The 21,847-nt window shown below is 34.4% G+C and overlaps 8 protein-coding genes and 1 non-coding gene across 9 annotated transcripts; 5 read left to right on the forward strand and 4 right to left on the reverse strand.

Moving 5' to 3' along the window:
- Positions 1-1,122: 1,122 nt before the first annotated feature.
- Positions 1,123-2,092, reverse strand: RO3G_12165 (uncharacterized protein; the record flags this gene model as incomplete). The annotated part of the gene is made up of 2 exons (XM_067666749.1): positions 1,123-1,158; positions 1,286-2,092. The coding sequence occupies 2 exons, from the start codon at positions 2,090-2,092 to the stop codon at positions 1,123-1,125; spliced, it is 843 nt and encodes a 280-aa protein (XP_067522850.1).
- A 1,698-nt stretch (positions 2,093-3,790) lies between these two features.
- RO3G_12166 (uncharacterized protein) lies at positions 3,791-4,648 on the reverse strand (the record flags this gene model as incomplete). The annotated part of the gene is made up of 1 exon (XM_067666750.1): positions 3,791-4,648. One exon carries the CDS (start codon positions 4,646-4,648, stop codon positions 3,791-3,793), a length of 858 nt encoding a protein of 285 aa, XP_067522851.1.
- Positions 4,649-5,893: 1,245 nt separating this feature from the next.
- RO3G_12167 (uncharacterized protein) lies at positions 5,894-6,141 on the reverse strand (the record flags this gene model as incomplete). Its single annotated transcript, XM_067666751.1, has 2 exons — positions 5,894-5,961; positions 6,015-6,141. 2 exons carry the CDS (start codon positions 6,139-6,141, stop codon positions 5,894-5,896), a joined length of 195 nt encoding a protein of 64 aa, XP_067522852.1.
- A 2,584-nt stretch (positions 6,142-8,725) lies between these two features.
- Positions 8,726-9,847, forward strand: RO3G_12168 (uncharacterized protein; the record flags this gene model as incomplete). Its single annotated transcript, XM_067666752.1, has 3 exons — positions 8,726-9,130; positions 9,196-9,429; positions 9,521-9,847. 3 exons carry the CDS (start codon positions 8,726-8,728, stop codon positions 9,845-9,847), a joined length of 966 nt encoding a protein of 321 aa, XP_067522853.1.
- A 353-nt stretch (positions 9,848-10,200) lies between these two features.
- On the reverse strand, positions 10,201-13,168 carry RO3G_12169 (uncharacterized protein; the record flags this gene model as incomplete). Its single annotated transcript, XM_067666753.1, has 3 exons — positions 10,201-12,758; positions 12,820-12,990; positions 13,042-13,168. The coding sequence occupies 3 exons, from the start codon at positions 13,166-13,168 to the stop codon at positions 10,201-10,203; spliced, it is 2,856 nt and encodes a 951-aa protein (XP_067522854.1).
- A 2,147-nt stretch (positions 13,169-15,315) lies between these two features.
- On the forward strand, positions 15,316-15,398 carry RO3G_19149. The gene has a single exon. It is a non-coding gene; the product is annotated as a tRNA-Leu (tRNA).
- A 781-nt stretch (positions 15,399-16,179) lies between these two features.
- On the forward strand, positions 16,180-17,271 carry RO3G_12170 (uncharacterized protein; the record flags this gene model as incomplete). The annotated part of the gene is made up of 1 exon (XM_067666754.1): positions 16,180-17,271. The coding sequence occupies one exon, from the start codon at positions 16,180-16,182 to the stop codon at positions 17,269-17,271; it is 1,092 nt and encodes a 363-aa protein (XP_067522855.1).
- A 281-nt stretch (positions 17,272-17,552) lies between these two features.
- On the forward strand, positions 17,553-20,327 carry RO3G_12171 (uncharacterized protein; the record flags this gene model as incomplete). Its single annotated transcript, XM_067666755.1, has 5 exons — positions 17,553-17,692; positions 17,921-18,464; positions 18,514-18,578; positions 18,989-19,413; positions 19,729-20,327. The coding sequence occupies 5 exons, from the start codon at positions 17,553-17,555 to the stop codon at positions 20,325-20,327; spliced, it is 1,773 nt and encodes a 590-aa protein (XP_067522856.1).
- A 522-nt stretch (positions 20,328-20,849) lies between these two features.
- RO3G_12172 (uncharacterized protein) lies at positions 20,850-21,587 on the forward strand (the record flags this gene model as incomplete). The annotated part of the gene is made up of 1 exon (XM_067666756.1): positions 20,850-21,587. One exon carries the CDS (start codon positions 20,850-20,852, stop codon positions 21,585-21,587), a length of 738 nt encoding a protein of 245 aa, XP_067522857.1.
- Positions 21,588-21,847: the final 260 nt, after the last annotated feature.

Consider the following 21,847-nt stretch of genomic DNA (forward strand, 5'->3'; position numbering starts at 1 on the left):
GCTATCAAATATTGATTTTGTGGCATGTCTTGCCTTGTGCTTTGTGTCATTGTCATGCTGAAACGAGAGATTACGATATTTTAGACCACTATACCCTAGGCTTTTGTGGTATGTAGTAGGCGAAATACATGTGTATATCTATGACTTTATTACAGCATCGTATACTTGACACAAATATCCTGGTCCTCAATATCTAATACAGCCTTAAAATGTAACAGAGCAGCCAGCATGCTTCATTGTTTGATCACCGTAAAAAGATCGCTAAGGTTGCTCGACTTGCTTTCAATATTAGTGTATACTATCTGCACTCATAACGTTTTTTTCATTGCTAAATAGGATGGACTTCCAGCCCTCGATAGTATGCGATGGTTTGTCGTGATACCACTTTCATCGCTTTTTCTGGCTTATACAGCTAATGAAAATCTTCGATTCCTTAGTTCCAGACTCAAAACCTAGCTTCCTATAGTGCCTTCTGACTGACAGTTTGCTAATACTGTATCCTAAGGACATCAAAAAGAGCTGAGCATCAGAAACTGTGCGTAAAGGTCCTTGTCGAAACTTTAGGCGGATGATTGCATTAGTTATTTTGCTGACTACGACCGGTCGACTACCACGGTCACAAGCCTTGATGTTCTTTTCTTCCTTTCTTATCCTGTTGATTGTCTATTTGGAGATTCTTGCTACCCTAAAAAGACCCGCTGGCATACGAACTAAGTGTATTCGAAATCTCAGAGCTTCGCTTTTACAGTTGCTTATTTTCTTAAGAATATAAGGCAAGTACTTTGTTATAGTGAATAGGGTAAAAACAAAAGGGGGAATTCAATGGAAAATACAAAATAAGCATGGGTTTATGTATTTTTCAAGAGCTACTAAGGCTCACTAATATACTGTGAAATCTGAAAGCAAACGGGAGAGATATGAGGAAAATTGAAGGAAGGCTAGACAAGTACTATATTTTTGGCGAAAATTGAAATATTCAAAAAATCACTAAAAATGATCTTATGCCTGCGGGATGTCCGACACAGTTCCCGTTTACATATCATAATGTATATTTTAGACTGCCTTTCAGATGGTATATGTCACAAAAGTCGCAGACATATGGCGGAGATGCAATACTGATTTTCATTTTTGTGCACCAGTTTTGTCCGCTACAGTAAGCTAGCCATAAGGTGTGTGATTCAGGTAAATTAGATCTCAACTTAGCAGATCTTTCCACAAACGTATGGACCGTCTTGACGGGACAAATGTTAGAGTCATCTATAAGGCCTATCTTAACCGATTTTACTTGGGTTTCTTTGGGCAATCTAAAATGAATAGTGACTCCGCTAATTTTTCGTTCTTTGTTCCATTCAAACAAGACATCTCGTTTTTGCAGTCGTCCTATATCAGAGCCCAGACGCGCCATAGTTGCCAAACTGAGCAACAATATTGCCTTCTTTTGCAATTCATAAAGTTCTAAGTCGCCATTGGTAAGCCATTTCTTCTTGATGTTCTTGAGGAGAATGTCCGTGTCCCAGATCATCAGTTGCTCCTGAGAAGGAATTCGTACTTCTTGCTTACGTTTTGCCTCGAAAAAGCTTCTGATTACTTCCTGGTCTGCCAATGGTGTCTCTAATGGGTGTAATACTTTCCAAACTGAAGCAATTGCTGATCGTATGCCATTCAAAGTTTGACTACTGAGTTCTTTGTTTTCCAACAAAAATTTGATGACCTTCAGAACATTGTATTGCGTAGCATCCACTTTTGGATCCTGTTTACGGCACCAGTTTGTCCATTTCTTCCAGGCTGAATTATAAATTCTTTGGGTACTATTTCTTGTGGCCTTGTTCAAATAGTCTGCGTTCTCCAACGTAAGTCCTTCTGTTGTTCTTGTCTTCCTGATAAGTTCCATGCGATCATCCACCATTTCTTCAACTTGAAAAATATCGGCGGACTCTTCTGTTTCAGGTTGTTCACCATGGGGAACCAATGTTGTGTCGACCAATAAGGCGTTACAAGTACTGCCTTCTTGATCTTCTCCTGTTTTATTTTTTGGACTACCTGTGGTATAAACTTCCATGGTGGGAACAAGTACATTCCCGTTTTCAACCATCTTTGGTTGAATACATCGAGACTCATCGCTTCCGGATCTGGACGTAGACTCCAATACTTTGGTAGGCGTTTGTTGTGACGTGCGGCAAACGCATCGATCTTTAATGGCCCCATCGTTTGATTGATTTTTTGAAATACAGTAGCTTACAAAATTGTACAAGTGTTTTGCATTTTTTGCTTCCGTAGGATTTATCGATACTAAAACGATAAATAAACAGCAGCATGTTGTACATCATTCGAAAGTATAGCTTCTTGTCTTTCTTTGAGTACTATTCAGTCGACGATAAAGTCATTGTGGTGGAGTTATGACCGCTTACAAATGCCGACTGCACTTGTACAATTTTGGAACCGATGTTTTAGAATAAAGTTTTTATTTAAAAGTGTGCATTAGAAGTTGATCCAAATACCCTTATTCTCTATAATGTCAATACATCGTTGAAGCATAGTTTCAATATAATTTTGACATTCTTTTTCGGTAATTTCATGCCAAGTCTCGAACGTACGAGCCCATAGTTCATCCATAGAGGCAGGAGGATGTAATAGACGAAGATAAAAAGAAATAAAAAGCACCAAAACGATAATTACTTTGAGATACTTTTTATTCTTGATTATATCCAAGTTAAAGTTATCCTTTTTTCAATCAGGATTTAGGTGGAATATTTATATTCTTTTGAATGATAATTCATGGGGACGATTGAGTTAAATCAATTGGTTCTTTCTTGATGTTTCATTCTGGATTGGGGCATTGTCATCATATCTTGTTCCATGGAATCTTATCTTGTATAATTATATTATAAATCGTTGTTCTAAGCTACTAGTGTTGCATTTATAAATAGTCATCCATGGAATCGTTGTTTAAGACGGCACTTGTATTTTGTTCCTGTGTGATATTTGAGGTTTTATAATATAAAAAGTACTAGGTCAATCAACAAATGTAAAAATAAGTGAGACTCAAAGTAGATTGTCCTTTATTCAAGTTAAAAATATGAGGGTATTTATACTTTTCTAATCACGGCTAAATATTAATATTTACAGTATATGACTATTGATTATTAATCGATATTAGACAATGAGTTATTTATATGATTGGCATAGTTTAACATCTTCTTATCAAGAAGTAATTATTAATCCTGATCCAGGAACTTATTAGAATATTCTGGAGTGGATCGGGATTTTATTTGAAGTGGCGTAATACAATGTCCGATATTCCTAATTTGGAGGACCATTGTTCGTAGTAACTTACATTATTACTTTATTACATGTGTAAATACCACATCCTGAATGGTTATTGGGTTTGAGTAAACTCGGTTACTAAATAAGTACAGAAAGACTGAAACCTAATAATGGAGACAACAGGAGCTATTAAGGCACCAATCGGATTATCGATAGGATTATTTCTCAATCATTCGTTTAGATCAATAAAGTTACTATGCAAGAAAAACAATATTCTATTCTGACATACATAGTCTCAATGCAACTTAATACATTGGATCATAAAAGAGATTATGCAAAGACTCATTACTATAACAAGTTGGTATTATATATGCAAGACATTCATTACTCTTTATGATATAATTCATCGTCAGATCTTTATGATTCAACTATGCTAGTGTTGGAGATGTTTGGTTTATAGCATAATTTATTATTTTATTATGTCTACCTATAACAGAGGACAATCATACTGTTTAAACAAGCGTTTTTATAAGGTATTCCACATATTTTCAATTGGATTTAAGTCTGGAAACTGTGGTGGACACTCCATTGTTGTAAAATCCTGTTTAGACAACCTTTCAGATACGATTTTGGACTTATGCTTCGGATCGTTATCTTGCATAAATTCAAAATCAGCCATTCTCAGGTCGTTTTCTTCGCAATAGTCGGCCATAGACTTCACCAAATCATCTTGCAATACAGATAAATAGACGCTCTTGTCCATATTCTTGCCTACGTCGACAATATGCCCAACCCCGTACCAGCTAATGCAGCTCCAAACCATAAGCGATCCTCCACCATGTTTTACGGTTTGCTTTACATGCCTTCTTTTAAGCTTCTCATTTGGTTGCTTCCATGCATAAAGTTTACCTTCCGATCCAAAACGATTTACTTTAGTCTCATCAGACCAAATCACGCGCTTCCAGTCTTCCATGGTCCAGTCAACGTGATTAAGAGCCCAGCCCAATCGCTTTCGTCTGTTTACTTCACTGAGCAATGGTTTTTGGGGCTTAACAAAAGAGGTTGAACCAGACCTACGCAGCGATCTTCGAACTGTTTGGGCTGATACAATCTTTTGCAAGTCATTTTCGAGTGTGTTACTGGCTTCTACTGCATTCTCTTGACCTTTAACAGTTACTAATCGGACTAAATACTGATCATCGCTGCTGCTGAGCAACTTGGGGCGACCTGCTTTAATACTGTTTACGTCGTTTTTTATTGTTTTTCGAACGTTATGAACAGTTCCACGACTTGCTCCAGTTATTTTTACTGCTTTTGATATAGAGTATCCATTTTTTAAGCAGCTGATGATACGATTACGAAGATCTTCACTGATAGGTTGCATATTGGACGTTGGTACGCTTTTATATAGCAGTTAGTTCCTATAGGTGTAAGAAAAATGACAGAAAAAGAAAGAAAAAGATACTTTGAGCATTGAAGAATAAAAAAAATCTTTTTTGGTGGCTTACGCGCTGTGGCGAGCAAGATTATGAGCTGATATTGAAATATTTGAAGCGGTTCCAAAATTGTACAAGTGCAGTCGGCATTTGTAAGCGGTCATAACTCCATCCACAATGACTTTATCGTCGACTGAATAGTACTCAAAGAAAGACAAGAAGCTATACTTTCGAATGATGTACAACATGCTGCTGTTTATTTATCGTTTTAGTATCGATAAATCCTACGGAAGCAAAAAATGCAAAACACTTGTACAATTTTGTAAGCTACTGTACATGCTGAGGTACACTGGCTTCGTATAACGGCATGCTTGTCTGGCGACTGAGTTGATCTGCCTTCACATTCTCCACTTCCGGAATATGCTGATATTGGACATCGAGGTGGTAAAAGTTGCAAAGATCTTGTATCTTCACTGCTAAGTCTTGTAGTAAAGCTGAAGCTGTTCCTCCATCCTTGACCGTATACTTCAGTGCTGTCATATTGTCGGTGTATACCCTGATCGTTTGTTTAGGATAGGGGGGTTTTAGGTAAAAGTAGTATAACAACAAAGATAAAGAAATACTGTTAGAACTTGGTATCTCTTTATTAAGATTGAATATGATAAATTCTACATGTAAAAAGTGAGAGTATTTATAGACATGATACGGATAAAGAATTAGGACAGATTTATGATCAATTCGACAGAATAGATGATTACTATTTCTAATTATTAGTTTAGTCTGTTCCTAGCTTGTATTGTCAATTATGCTATTGGGATGGTTTCAGATAACTCTGGATGTAGGACTATTTAGGAGATGGTACGGATGAATATAAAATCCTCTAGTTCCGTGATTGGATATTATGGCTAATAATAATATCTCAGTCAGGATAAATGTTTTCATGATTAAAGATGATCCGGTAAGTAATTGTCATTCCTTATTCAACATGCTCATATCATCAATAAACTATATTACAACCATGTCATATTATTTGACTATGTGAAGTTAATATGAATAAAGCTTAATATAAAAATCTAATCAAAGTCTTTTATTGATCTGTGCTGGGAATAATGTTATAAATGATTCCAAGTTATGTCAACATACTATTCAGGATCATATCCGATTCCTTTTACTAAAATAAAGTGACTATAACCTTATGTATCCTTAACAGCTTTAATCATCTCATTATTGACATCAATTTCTTGGACCTTTTCTGATTCATCTATGCATATTTAACGCGTCAGTAAAAATATTATCTAAATGTAAGTGAACTACCTTTAGCAGCTTCCTTTTTTTTATGGTGAGCAAGGGTCCATCGAGCAACCAATTGGTACTTGCCAATTTTCCCTTCAGAACATTGGCTACAGTAGCATTTAAATTTGTATTGGGTTGAAGAATTCATTGTAAATATAATAAAAGATTATTTTATAAGCTTGATCCATTATTTTACGCCTTTATATATGATTTCAAAAACAATAGCCAAGGAGAATTGATATTCAGTTGAAAATCTAAAAATAAAGCAAAGCATTATGATTGGTGTAGCCAAAATACTTACATCATACCAACAATCGCTGGATAGTAGATTTGACTGCAGATAAAGTAAGTTTGCCGTTTATATTGTGGGATTTGAATCTTTTTTTTAGATTTCTGTGTGATGCTTTTCACCTTCGCCATATTTGGTCCACTTTTATTTTTTAATGAAAAAAAAATTTCAAAGTACTTTTTTTTTTTAACCCAAATTTAAAACGCTGCGTTTTTCATTCAAGTTAAAACAGTACAATGAATAGAAATTCCTTTTGTAATGTCAATGCTGGGAATGTAATTTTTTTTTTCTTTTTTTACAATTTCAACATCTCAACATTACAGCTTTTTTTTTCTTTCTCTGAAGTACTCTGTTTTTTAATTTTTTCCATAGAAATCTCAAGACATGTAGCATAACAGACATTCATTCCATTACCACTTTTTTTTTTTTTTTTTTTTTTTACTCTCAAAAAATAAAAATGATTATCAAAAATACTTTGTCTTTTTTATTTCATAACCTTATTATTTAAAACATATCTTTTCCAGCTTTAAAACAAATTTAACTTCTTTAGAACCAAAAGAGTCCTTTTTCTTTATTTATTTTATTCAATCTTTTAAATTTTCTACTTTATTCATATTCTTTTTTATTTAACTTGTAAACAAATGCTTTCATACTTATTATTATAGCAATACTGTACACTTGTATAAGAGTTTCATCTCTCTTCTTCATATGTATCCCTTTTCTTTTTTTTTTTTTTTTTTGCTCACTTGTCACTAAAATTAATCGCCTTTTTTATTTAATAAAGTCTTTTTTTGGTAAAATACGACATGAGAGCTGAAAAATGCTTAAAAAGAGAACGCCACGACTCAATCACTTGAATTTCCGAGCTTATACGCCAATAGAAATGCTTTTTGGGTCTTTGTTGAATTTAAGAAACCTTGCACTGAAGTTGAAAAAGGATGGTCTTCCCAATTTGTAATCTTGTATGGCATCATGTAGCACAAAAGAAAAATGTTTATTTTTTTAAAAAATACAATGTCTTTTTATTCAACAAACGTATTATATACTTTTGTTTATTTTCTTAGATTTAAAATCTATTTTTTTTCAAGCTTTCTTCTGATATAAAAATCAGGCTTCTAACATTGAAATCCACGTTCTCATTCCTTTAATAGAATTACCACTATTAAAAAAGATCACCTTTATCAAGTTGGATAATCAGGTTTGGGTGCAGTGCGCCACTGCAAATAATTGCTATATATAGAACAATATATTTGACAGAATATAATCAGATATTTCGAGTTTACGTCAATATATTTACAAATTTCATAAAATATATACTTCGTGTATTTTGCTCTAAATGTTAAGATATGTATGTGGAATACCGTGTTACTTTTGGTGACGCGCCGCTTCATTGTTCTTTCTACGATGATACACAAACATAACACCTTTCTATTGGACCTTACATGCTTGCGTTTTTCTTTGATACTACTCCTTTATTGGTTTATTGCCTTTAGTAATACTTCCTTATACGTCTATTTCTCTTGAATATTACTTCTTTACTGGCTTATTGCCTTTTCGCAATACTTTCTTATTGGCTTATTATGATTATATATAACTCTGGATGGTTTATATTAGGAAATAAAATAGGCTTAAAATACGGTATTATTGGTTAAAAATTTAGTTTTATTCGTTTATTTTGGGGCTTTATCGTCATATTGATTATATATTATTGGTTCATTTGTTTATTAAAAATGATACAAAAAGGCGGGAAAAGGAACAAGGGATCGATGGGAATAATGAAACAACACCTTTAAACGGTAGATACCAAAAATTTTTTTTTTCAAAATTGCACTTACCTAGACCTCAGAAGCAGCAAACAATACAATATAGCAGACAAAACAGGCAAAACAAACAAATGCAATGAAGCAGAGTCAAAGAGATCAGAAGCAAAAGAAAGATGAAGGCAGTAGACTAGGCAGTAGGAAAGTAGAATTGAAACTGAATAAAATAAAAGATTAATTACAGTGAAACATGATGTACCCGACTTTCTTACCTTAAACCTCTTTAAAAACTAGAAGACGATATCAAGGAGTTCAAACAGCTTCAGAATCAAGCTTAGAAAACTAAATTTGAATGTTAATAAAGACAATGAAAATTTAGAAACTTACGTACCACATAAACAGATACAGAAAGGACCCAAGAACTTATAATAGCCATAAGTATATCTATGAATTTTTAATAAAGTACATTAGAAAAAAAAATTTTTAAAAAAAAGAACAACTTACCTGGGATAACAAATCAAAAAAAAGAAAAAAAAGAAAAGATTGATCTGAGACATCAATCCTTTTATAGATTTTTTGATTTGTATAGAACTGAGTTTACAATTGAACGCAATAGTATTTAAGGTGTGTTCAACTTCAACGTTAAGTTTCTTTACTTTTTCTTCAAAGTACCTTATAACATTATGTCTGACCGTATTATCGAATTCAACCCTGCTCCTGTCAATGCTCGTGGCTCTAACTCTGCTGGGCAGCCAATTGCTCTTCCTTCCCGTGCTGTTGTTCCTGAGTTTGTGTCAAGTGATGGTATTCTTGATAGCTTTGCCTATCCTAGACCTGGTTACCCCCCTATGACCAATGTCCAGAAGCGAATGCGTGAAGCTGAAGATGTTGGACGTGATGAAGCTTCTCTTTCCTTCTCCATTTATCTGGATATGAGAAAGGAAATTGACACTTTGAAGGAGATGTTAAGAAAAGAGCAGGAAGAAAAGCGTGCCTTGCAAGTGGCATTTGCCAAGGTCAAAGAAGCCTACAGCGAGCTTGAACAAGAATCCAGCAAAAGTGCAAAACCAATTGCAACAGCGATTAAGGTAAGGTTATTAATAATTTAAATTTAAACAAGTGTAATAATTACTTTTTTTTTCTTTAATTTTAGGATGCTGTGAGGAATCATTACAATGATTTACCTCCGTCATCTAAGTACGATCTCAGCAAGCCTCTAAAGTCTGTTGAGAATCAAAAAGTACTTAAGCTGTTGCAAGAGTATGTCAATAGCCATTATGCGTACAAGCATACCAATGGCCGCGATTTGCGAAAATACCTTGAAAGGCAGTATTATACCAAGAAAGCTGGTATGGCTGGAGAGGAGGTTGGTGTTGTCGACGAGTTCGTAAAGAAAAGAAAGGCTGCTAAAACGACTCGAAAAAACAACGTAAGGACAATAAAGGCTATTGCTATTTTATAATTGATTTTTTTTTTAGAAAATCAAAACACGGAAAGCAATGTATGAGCAGCACAAGGATCAAGGCGTTTACAACAACTATCCGAACTGCGAGTACTTGCTTCAACAGCAGTACATGTCTGAAGAAGAAGATATGTATAATAGCGATACAATGGATAAGGTAGAGGAAGTTCTTCTGGAGCAAAATCCAGATAGAACAACTCCTTTTACCGAAAAGGAACGCATGTCTGTCTTGTGTACAAAAACCATTGATTATTTTGAAGTTCGTGTACCAAAGTACAGATCACCAGCAGTAAGTTTAATTAATATCTTTTTAAGCGCAATCAGCTCATTATCCAATATTTAGTGCACTGAATTCTTCAAGCTGTTGGATGATCAGATAGCAAGTGACAGGGCCAAGAGACAAAGGACTGGAACCAGCAACATTCAGTCTCTTCCTCGCATTCGAAGAGAATGTTCGCTGCCTGTTCCTGACTTCGTCAGAAAAGAAAATATAACTGAAGAGAGTATCGCTTGGGCTTTTGATTCTGAAATGCAGTTGGATGAAGACGACTTCCAGTTTTAAAAAAAATTATAAAATGAACAAAAAAAAAATAAAAAGAAATGCGGTGTTTGGATTTTTTAAATTTTAAATTTTTTTTTTTACTTTTACTTTTTTTATTTTACTTTATTTTTTTATTTTTTTATTTTTTTTACTTTTTACAAACCAATGGTTTTTCTTGGGAGAGGTAAAAAGACAACATGATTATCAGGATAACCTTGCTTCATAGCAACACAAGTAAAGATACGCGATACTGGAAGAATACAGTCTGAACCAGCTGGTCGAAAAGAGTTGTGGTAGTACGCGGCACCAAGACATTCAAATCCTCGAAAAGGATGAAGAGGAGCGTTGTACCAACGTACAAAAGCAAAGAGGTGTTCATCAAAAGCATTTGGGGCAAAGACCCGACCATTTGGAATTATAGTTTTCTTCATTTGAAGCTGATGGCTAAAATAATACTGAACTTCACCAATTCGCATCTCAGCCTCTTTTCCAGGAATAGTAGGATTACAAGCGACTTCAATATAGCAACCACGAGTAGTACGCGATGCTTTTGATCGATACGTTTGCCCAAGAATTTCGATTTCAGCGAAAACAGAAATATCGGGAAGTACCATTGTAGACAAGTCATCGTGGTCTTCTGGAATAAGCGCACTTGCGAATGTTCGATCAGTATATACAAGTCTGTAAAAGGCAAGAAGGTAACCATAATGGGCTTGAGTCAATCTATTAACACTAACTTTGTGTCTAGCAGAAGCTTGTGTATCAGGAGGTAGAATTTCAGCACCAGTGAAGGTATCATTCAAACGTAGAGGAGCACTGACAAATAAGCTGAAATCAAAGCTGGTTGAAACAGATGAAGCAACAAGGGAATCAGAAGGCGTTGGTGACAAATAGACAAAGGAAGACATCATCACTGGATTCTGTTTAATTCCTTGTGGTAAGTTACGGATGTAGTCACCATAGTGTACAACAGAAAGGAACTTCTTCATGTATGTAACTTCGAATGCTGTTTTGTAGTTTACCGTCATCTTCTTAATGTCACCATTAAGTCTTTCAAAGCCATACAACCAAAATGCATAGATTGGACCAAAGTCTTGAATGGAGTCCTTCAAATGTAGATGAAGATGCATATTTGGAGTAACCATTTCTGGACCATACAATTCAGCAACACCAAGGACAAACTCATAGAATAGCTTGTGGGCTATCATGGCTTCATTCTGGGTAATGCATGGACGACATACGATATGACAGGCCTGTACAAACTTTGCCCAGTTTTCTTTATGACGGACTGGAAGACGAGACTTGAGCAAAAGAGGAGAAAGAGCAAGACACCAGGTTCTCCATTCATCAGCCTTTAAGTCAGAGAAATCGCTGGCAATTTTCTGATTGATTGGCGTGTATTGTGCTGGCAATATAATATCATTTGCTTCTTTTTGCATTTCTTTCAAGTCAGCATCAGTCAGGTATAATTCATGGGTAAGGTCACAAATGGTTGTACGCCATATTTTAAGCATTTTCTTTGCTGTTCCAAGGAAAAGACCATGCATAGGATCAATGGCAGTACAACGAACAAGATCAAGGTATTCCAAATCATGTAAGGCAGAGAACCGAGTACCAAACTTCTGTTCCAAGTCGGCTCTTTTTCTCTTGGTGGTTGCTTCTTTCCAATTTTTTGCATGATAACGGTTTTCAATATTGGTACGAAGTGACCAAGCATCAATATCTTCAAGACCAAAAGAAAAATCACGTTGAAGATGAGTATTATAACGAGCAGGAAATGCTGTTGAGCACTTGTTACAAGGTACAGTGGCATTGAATGAAGTAAACCCACTAACCTTTCGGCTAGCAGGAATATCGCAAGCAATCAAGAACAGAGCAGCACGAACTGGGACAGGCACGTTAGGAGATTCAGCCGTACAGGTAAAGAAGTCATCGTAGTAAAGTTCCTTCAGATCATTTACCAAAACTTGTAAATAGTTGTTGATTTGTGTGTCCTTGGGTTCTTTGGGACCAGGAATAACACAAACCAAGATGATATTTTCTTTTTTATATCGGATGGATCTTGGAAGATTATTTATCGTCAAGTAGACAGCACCAACAGAATACACGGTTCTTTTTGAAGATTGAAACCAATCGACATTCAAAGTGAATAGGAGAGATCTAGCTTGACTGGTAAATACATTACCATCTCTATCTTTGAATTCATTCCAAAGTTGACCATCATAGATATCATACATGGTGTTGTTATGACGAGTACGATAGCGCCATGCTTCTATTGCTGATTCAAAGCCTGGTCGAGAGAACATCACAGTCAAGGCATACTTGATGGAATTGAATGCAGAGACCTTGTTGGCGTACATTTTGCTTGCACCAATCGTAGCAGGCTTGAAGAGTGGGGCATTACATGTGATGCGAAATTCAGAAAAGGTGCACTTCGAATCACAGTGTACTTCTTCAGGCTGGTACAGGGTATGGCATTCAGGACAGACAACAAGGCGAAACATACCTTTGTAGGTATAGTCAATTCCAACAGCATTTCGAAGAGTGTCCAACTTGGTAGGGAAGATTGGTTCATAATGTAAGAGGACAACAAGATCATTAGCAAATTTCATAACTATTTCCGCAGCATATTCAGAAATGAAAAACAGCTGGAAATACGTCAAGAAAATTGCTATGAAAGCAACAACATCACTTTGGAATCCTTCAAGTTTAACTAAACGTTTGACAAAGTAAGTATTTTATATTTTATTAAAACAATTCTAGAAGGTTTTTACCTTTGGGCACATTGAATTCGACAGCATCCATACAACTAGAGGCATCATCTTCATCATTTTCAATGACTTGCCAATTAGAAAAGTCTTCATCACCATTATTCTCAGAATCATTTTCACTTGATGGAATCACTTCATTATTGGTGTTAACTTCTGGAATTATTTCTGATTCACCTGTTTATATGATGCGTTAGCAAAAAAACTATCTTAATGTAAGTAACAAACCTTTAACAGCTTCTTTCTTTCTATGGCGAGCAAGAGCCCATTGCGTAACAAATTGGTACTTGCCTGCTTCTCCTCCAGAGCATTGGGCGCAGTAACAATGGAATTTGTATGGGCTTGAAGAATACATTATAAATACAATAAAGAACTTGCGTTACTAATTATATACTGTTTGATTTACAACAACAATTGATGTTATTTATACTTTTTGAATATGTAAATTTTTACCGCTATTTCTATTCATCGGTTAAAATAATGATACAAAGAGAATGGGAAGATTCAGGAAAGATAATGGATAAATATGACATGTTGTCTTCTTGACGAATCAATCAATGATGATGTGAGTTGTTTATTGATTTAACAATATTTATCAAATAGGATTACATTGATGTACCGTTCTTAAAAACAGGTCCCGATGTGATTCTTAAAATACCGATATGAACAACAGATCAAAGGTAATTATTGCAGAAGTCTCATATTTATTTATAGAGATATGGTTTTACTGTAAATCAATGATATTAAATTTATTCATGAGTACTTATTTTTTTGTATGAATACAATAACAGTTTTTATGCATTGATATGTCGCTTTATGAACTCCTTATATACAACTCCAAAATCAAAGAATAAGAATCTTTAACAAATTTCAATTGATGTTGCTATATTACGACATCATACAATTGCGACTAAATAATAATACATTTTTCATCGAGTAAAATCAATTCAACTTTTCTGTTAAAAGATTTGAATCTTTTCCCGTCATATTCAGTACTATATTGATTGGCTTACTTAACTGCACTACTTTCCAAAAAAAAAAAAAAAAAAAAAAAAAAAAAAAAAAAAAGAAGAAGAAAAAGAAAAAGAAAAAGAAAAAGAAAAAAGACAAAGTGATGATATTCTTAAAGTTGGGACAAAAAGCACATAAATTAGCATAGATACATTGAATAAGAAATTGAAATTAGCAAACAAAGGTAAATGAATTAACACATTTCTAATTGACATCTCAGTTAGATTTTTTTTTCTTGGTTGAAAAAAAACATTTCCAATTTCAGTGCAATTTCTAAAACCGCTTTCTAAAACCCAAAGTAAATCTTTGTATACTCTATGAATAAAACAAGGATCCTGTATGTAGGCTTTGTTCAACTTAAGGCAATTTGTAAAAGTAGGTATTCGTTTGAAATGTCATTTTTAACATTCTTTTTTTTTAACATGCAAGTAATTCCAACATTGCTTTTTTTCACATGCAAGTAATTCCGACATTGCAATTCTCTAATTTCAACATTACTTTTTTTTTTTTTTCTAAATCTCTTAAGATGCACTATTTTATTTCTTTAACAATAGCTCTTTTTTATAGTCTCTGCTATAAGGAATCTCAAAACATGTAAATTCGTTTGATGTTAATAATTATTGTTTCTTTTTGCAGTTAAAAATAAAAATGACTACCAAACCCATTCCTCCTTATTTTCTGCTTAGCTTTAGTCGTTTAAACATTGCCTTATCATCTGTGGTAGAAGCTATTTTCCTTGTGGTCAAAAAAAGGAAAATTGTATTTCTTTTTTTTTTCTTTTTTCCTTGTTCATTTTTATTTTATCTCTTATTTAACATTTGCATTTATTACTTCCTATGATATATTCTGTTGTTCCAATTGTAATCAATTAATTTTACTCTTCGTTGGATAAAATCATTGAGCCTATGTTCCCTTTCGCAACTTAAGAAATGTTGTTCTTTATCTTTTCAGTGTAAACAAACAATTTTTTTTATCTTTTTTTTTTGGGTACATAAACTAAGCATACTTTTCTTTTTTCTTTTTTTGCAGTATAGCAAAATTCAGTATGCTTGATAAGAGAACGTCGCAACTCAAATAGTTATATGTCCGAGCTTACAATCCAATAGATATACTTTATTGGCCTTTGTTGAAATTAAAAAATCATACACTGGTTTTGAAAATTTTTCATTTTCCCAATTTAAAAGTTGCCATGGATTCATGTAGTACAAAAGAGACAAAAAAATTTTACAAGAAATACAATTTCATTTTATTCAGTATGCAGAGTGTAAACATATATATATCTTTACAGATATAGTATATACTTTTTTCTAGCTTTTTTTTGGTACAAAAATTACATCTCTATTCTGAAAATTCAATTTCGTATTATTTTACACGATGTTTCACTGTTAAAATACCCGATGTATAATAACTTAGAATATAGGGTTTGGGTGCAGTGCGCCACAAGAATTGGGTTTACAATCACATTTAGATCAGGTAGTGTCAAAAGAAAGTGGAGGGATGGCCGAGTTGGTCTAAGGCGACACGTTAAGGTCGTGTTCTCTTCGGAGGCGTGGGTTCGAATCCCACTCCCTTCATTTTTCTTAGCGTTATTTCATTTTGTTGTGACAATAGAAGTGAATAAAGAGGTCACACGAAGCAAAAGTGAAAGAAGTCAAAATATAAAAAAAGTCGAAAATTGAAAAAAGTTGAAAAATGAAAAAAGTCAAAAAAAAATAAGCTAAAAAGAAAAAAAAAAATATTCATATTGTAAGGATGCAGATTATAAATTTTGACCCGAAGGTACATAAAAATTAATGCAAGGCACAAAAATTAAAAGGTGCATTAAAATCAAGGCATGCTTTAAATTTAAAGCATGTTATAAAATTCATAAAAACTATAAAAACAATTAATTCACTTACTTTTGACAAACTTACTTCTGACATACTTTACTTTTGATTATTTTTAAATAAATATCATTCAAAGCAAATCTCTTTTATTACTATTACTATTTTACTAAACATCAACAACAAGTCGAGTCCCTTGAAGCCAAATATCTTCATTGTATCACTGTTGAAGCTCATATCAAGCTACTATTACCTTTATATCAAGACTGATCTACTTTAAAACAAGATCTGGTGGTCACTCCTATCAAGAAAATACTCAAATATAACTTTACTTCATATTCAAAACTACTTTAAACCCTTTATAAATACACAAGGCCTAAATAGAAAACAAGCTATTACATTTGGTGGTCACTACGAGGGGAAAAATCAAGCAAATTTATTAATCAAACGTTTATTATCAACCAACACTTACTACACAAACAAAAAGAAGAAACATATATATCAACAATACTTACAACATCAAGACTATACAATGGCCTCATTACAATCAGGACAAACCGTGTTGGCTACTGTCAATAATCAAAGCGCCATTCAAGGCTTCAGACCCCGTCTTATTGAATTCTACGGATATGAAGGCGAAGATTTTAGACATTTTCAAGAAACCCTTGATTCTTACTTGGCAATTACAAATACCCATAGCGATGCCCGGAAATTGATCGTTCTCAAATCCCAGTTGCGTCGTGCTGCCAAGGTTTATTTCGAAAGAACAATTCTTAAAGAACAGCCTGATATCGGATACGAGCAAGCAATAGAAAAATTAAAAAAACATTATATTACTCCTGAGCTCATACAAACTTATGAACTGGAGTTCAATGAAATGTTCCAAGGTGAGCAGGAACATCCGCAAATCTTCCTTGCACGTCTTAGGGAAGCAGCAGATCTAGCAGACATAGATAGCGAAGAAGTTATTGAAAGTAGATTTCGTGCGGGGCTCCTCAGAGAAATAAAACAATTTTGTATTCAATGCAGTTCTCGCACATTCAAAGACTGGACAGTTCATGCAGAAGGTTGGTGGAATGCCAACAGACCAAGAAAAATTGCCATAGTGGACAACCCTTTCCTTCCCAGAAATGTTAATAATGCGTTAATATACAATGACGACAATACATACTATAATCATGCTTCGATCTATAAACATAATGTAGATCTTATTGATACCGATGAACGCATGCTTCAATATATTCCTGCTGGTAATGCGCGTATGAACGAAAGGATGGATAAATCAAACGTTGCTCATAACATTATCACTGGTCCTAACCAGTTGACAACTATGGATGTCGTCAATGATATCAATCACTCTCCTTCATACAAGCATCAAACCAATAGACATAAAGAAAGTACTAGCGTTCATAAGGTTGATCAACAAGACATTGTAACTCTCATTCAAGAAACAATTAGAAATGAACTCAACAAACAACAACAATCATATTATCCACAGTCAAATAGGAATAACCAACGCAACTACCGTAACAATTATTATAATCGTAGGGAAGAGCCTTCAAATTACAGACGTTATCCTCCTAGAGATGACACAAATAATCAAGCCCAAAACTCAAAAAACTAATGGGGTCGATTGCTTTTGACAATCAAAAGAATGGTCAATCGAACACCCATCAATATACTAAACCCATTAATAAGCCAACTTCACAACACCATCTTAATGCCTTAATCACTGAAGGAGAATATGATCCATATAACCATGAATTGTGCGCTGCTGTTAGACCTGACAGACCTCCAGAAGTGATTTCATCAAGGGTAGCACCTTATAGTAAAGGGAAAGCCTCATCAAAAAGAAAAGAACCTGAAAAGCCCACAGTTACGAAAAGAGTAACCACTCGAAGACATATGGAAGAAATAAATCAACCACCTATACAAAAAATCACCACAGATCAAAACATGGACATGGATACTGAATTACCGATAGAAATTAAAGACAATCAACCTACAAAGAAAAAAATAATTAAACGAAGAAAACCTGAAATATTGTATGATATAGCTGCCGACGTGTTGGATAAACCAGCAAATATCACCGTCCGAGATCTAATAACAACCGTGCCATCATTAAGAAGACAACTTACCACGGCATGCAGACCCAATCAACAAAAAAGAACAATAAGTCCCGATAAAACTACAATTGCAGTAATTGAAGATAATGAAGACTACAGTACAACCGCTGTATATTCTAAAGTGAGCATAGGATCGAAAAGAAATAGGGCGTTAGTAGACTGTGGTGCAGCAAGGACCTGTATGTCAAAAGCTCTCGCAGATGCTTTAAATTTAGAAATAGATGCATCATCGGAAAGTGTGTTCACGTTAGGAAATGGGACTAAACAGCCAGCATTGGGAATAATCTATGATGTACCAATTCAAGTAAAGGAAAATATGATCATTCCATGTACAGTAGAAGTACTTCCTAGCTGTCCTAGTCATTTTATCATTGGAAATAATTGGCTTAATCGCTCTAAAGCAAGAATTGATTTTAATACTTCATCATTGAAAGTAACATATAAGAACAAGAATGCAGAATTGGAAATATCATTTTTACGTAAAAATGAGAAACTACCACAAGTCTCTAGTTACAAACAAACTTACAAGAATCCAGTCAGCACTACAAACTCACATCTTATAAAACAAGTGCATTTTGAAGATGAAACTATAGAAAATTCTTCTGAAGAAAGTTCTGAAAATGAAACAGAAGAAGAAAGTTCAAGTTTAAATGAGTCAGAAGATGAAGAAAATGATGAAAAATCGTTACTAGTATTAGAGAATGATGGCCAAGAGGAAATGGTTATTAACCATTTAAAAGATATCTGTTATATTACAGCAGGAAGAAATGGACTGTATATTTCAGCAAACTCATAAAAAAAGCTGGTAATAGATAAAGCAAAAACCCAAAACAAAAATATCAAATATATCTTTGAAATCACAAATGCAAAATTGAAATATGTATATGGATGTTTTGATTCATCTTCAAATTTAATAATGAACAGAAAGACAATAGAAATACATCTTTATAATCGTACACGAGAACATATACTCCTTTGCCCCTTTGAAGAAATTGGAATATTGGAGGAAATAGATTTACAAGAAGAAACAAACGTTAAAGCTTATGATGTCTTATCAAATCCAGAATTATTCGTGATGGATTTAGAAGAATCCCCCAGTATAAATAAAAAAGAAAAGGAGCCTTTGGAATCAGAATTATACACCAAATTAGAAGTTGGAAACCTGGATAAAGCTGTTGAGAAGAAATTAAGAATATTACTGAAAAAGTATTATAGCATATTTGACTGGAATAATGATACGATCGGAAACACATCAATAATTACACATAAAATCATTATTGAACAAGACACTCAACCTATTAGCCATCGACCATATCGATTGAGCCCAATTGAAGCTAAATACTTAGAACAAGAAATTGACAAATATTGTAAACTCGGTGTGATATCACCTTCAAATAGTCCTTGGGCGGCCCCGGTTATCTTAGTAAAGAAAAAGAATGGAGAATACCGGATGGTTATCGATTATAGAAAGCTTAATGCTGTTACCAAAAAAGGCTCGTATCCTTTGCCTAGAATAGACGATCTCTTAGATACATTGGGAAAAGCGTCAATATTTTCAGCCTTAGACATGCGAGCAGGTTTTCACCAGGTGCCTTTGGAAGAAGAAAGCAAAAAACTTACTGCTTTTACGACGAAATATGGTGTATACCATTACAATACTTTACCAATGGGACTGGTCAATTCACCAGCCACGTTCCAAAGACTTATTGACTTATGTTTTCGGCCATTAATTAACAAATGTTTGGTCGCATATATAGATGACCTTAACATATATTCAAGAAATAACGATGACCATTTACAACATCTGGAACAAGTTTTTAATTGCATCAAGATAGCAAATCTGAAGTTAAATCCTGAAAAGTGTTTCTTTTTTAAGAATCATCTCAAATTCCTTGGATACATCATTACAAAAGAAGGAATCCAAACCGATCCCAGCAAAATACAGAAAATAATAGATTATCCTATTCCTCAAACTGTGACTCAAATACGAGGATTTCTTGGGTTAGCCTCTTATTACAGAAGATTTATAAAGAATTTTGCGGCAATAGCACGACCGCTACATGACCAAACCAAGACATTGAAGAAAATACCATGGACTGATAAGACAACACAATCCTTTTTAACACTCAAAGGATTACTTACAACAGCACCAGTATTATCTAGGCCAGATTTCAGTAAGCCATTTATCTTGGTAACGGATGCATCGAAATTAGGCTTAGGTTGTATTCTCACACAGTTGGATGCAGATGGAAAAGAACATCCAGTTATCTATGCCAGTCGAAGCCTGAAATCCAGCGAAGTAAATTATGCTGCAACCAAATTAGAATGTTTGGCTGTAGTATGGGCAGTAAAAATGTTTAGACCATATTTGCTTGGAGAGAAGTTTACCATTATGACCGATCACTCTGCATTAACTGGACTTCTAAAAGCCAAAAATCCCACTGGAATATTAGCACGTTGGATAGCCATCTTATCAGAATATGAATACGAGATAAAGTATAGGCCTGGTCGCGTCAATGAAAGTGCTGATTTCTTATCACGTTTTGGATATTAAACATATCTATAACAATATTACTCATTAAAAAAAAAAAAAAAAAAAAAAAACAAACAAACAAACAAACAAACAAATATACTATAAATATACAAATTTATACAATCCAACTTGAAAACAGCAATGAATTCCGATAAAATCAAATATTTGAAGATATACAGTGGGTGAAAAAACTCTAAAAACGTTATGACGTTATCAGCGTTTTTGATTGTTATGTTCTACCAAATTGGTGTATCGCCTTGAAATTTTGCATAGATGTAGCACTAAAAATAAAAAATAGTATGACAAATTTTCAATCTCAGTTGGTGGTTATTCATCCAAAACAACTGCTAGAAGAAGACTGGTTTATTTTTAGAGTTTTTTCACTTCCATAAATGTCGGATACACGGACCGACCGACAGACTCCTCGGACTTTTAATGATTTATTATGACTCATAAAGGCCCCAAAAGAATAAAAGGAGTCGCTTTTCTCTTTTTTTCGTAATTTTTTCCATTTAATTTTTAAATATCTTAAACACCTCAATCATGCCTAAATCTCTCTCTGCTGACATCAAAAACGATATAAAGTCCGCTATACTTGCTGGAAAAGACTCCATGGAGGTTGCGAACCGCTTTAGGGTTACGTATGCAACAGTTAATAACTATGCGAACAAGTTTTTCCCAAACCGACAGCGTCGACTTGGTGGTAGACCTATGGTTGTGTCCGCTCAGACGAAGAGATTCATCAAACTTCAAGTTTTACAAGGCCAACTCAAGACTGCAAGGAAAGTACATGACAAACTCATGGGGCTTGGATATTACATATCATATAAAACCGCTATAAATGTGTTGAAATCGATGAACTTCTTTGCTGCGTTTAAGGTCAAAAAGCCTTTGTTAATCGCAAAGCACACGAAGAGACGGCTAGCATGGGCCAAGAAGCACCAAAACTGGACTACAAATGACTGGCGACGCGTAGTATTCTCTGATAAAACAAAAGTGAGCATTTGGGGCTCTGACGGGTGTACGTACTATTGGTCAAGACCAGGGGACCCTCTTAAACCTCATCATATTGACGTAACTGTTAAGCATGGGGGCGGTAGTTTGATGATGTGGGGGTGCATGACGTATGAGGGACCCGGATACGCCTGTCAGATATACGATGGAACTATGAACTCGGATCTTTACCAACATACAGTAGCGGACAAAACTGGTGCACAAAAATTAAAATCAGCATTGCATCTCCGCTATATGTCTGCGACATTTGTGGCATATACCATCTGAAAGGCAGTCTAAAATATGCATTATGCTAGGTAAACCGGAACTGTGCCGGACATCCTTCAGGAATAAGGTCATTTTTAGTGATTTTTTGAATATTTCAATTTTCGCCAAAAATGTAGTACTTGTCTAGCCTTCTTTCAAATCTACCCATTTCTTTCTAGTTTGCTGTAAAATTTTATAATACACTAGTGCATTCCAATAGCTTTTAAAAAATATATAAACCCTTGCCTAATTTGTATCTCTCTATGAATTTCACTTCTTAT

Source organism: Rhizopus delemar, genomic scaffold, assembly GCF_000149305.1.
Source record: "Rhizopus delemar RA 99-880 supercont3.10 genomic scaffold, whole genome shotgun sequence".
Taxonomy (NCBI): domain Eukaryota; kingdom Fungi; phylum Mucoromycota; class Mucoromycetes; order Mucorales; family Rhizopodaceae; genus Rhizopus; species Rhizopus delemar.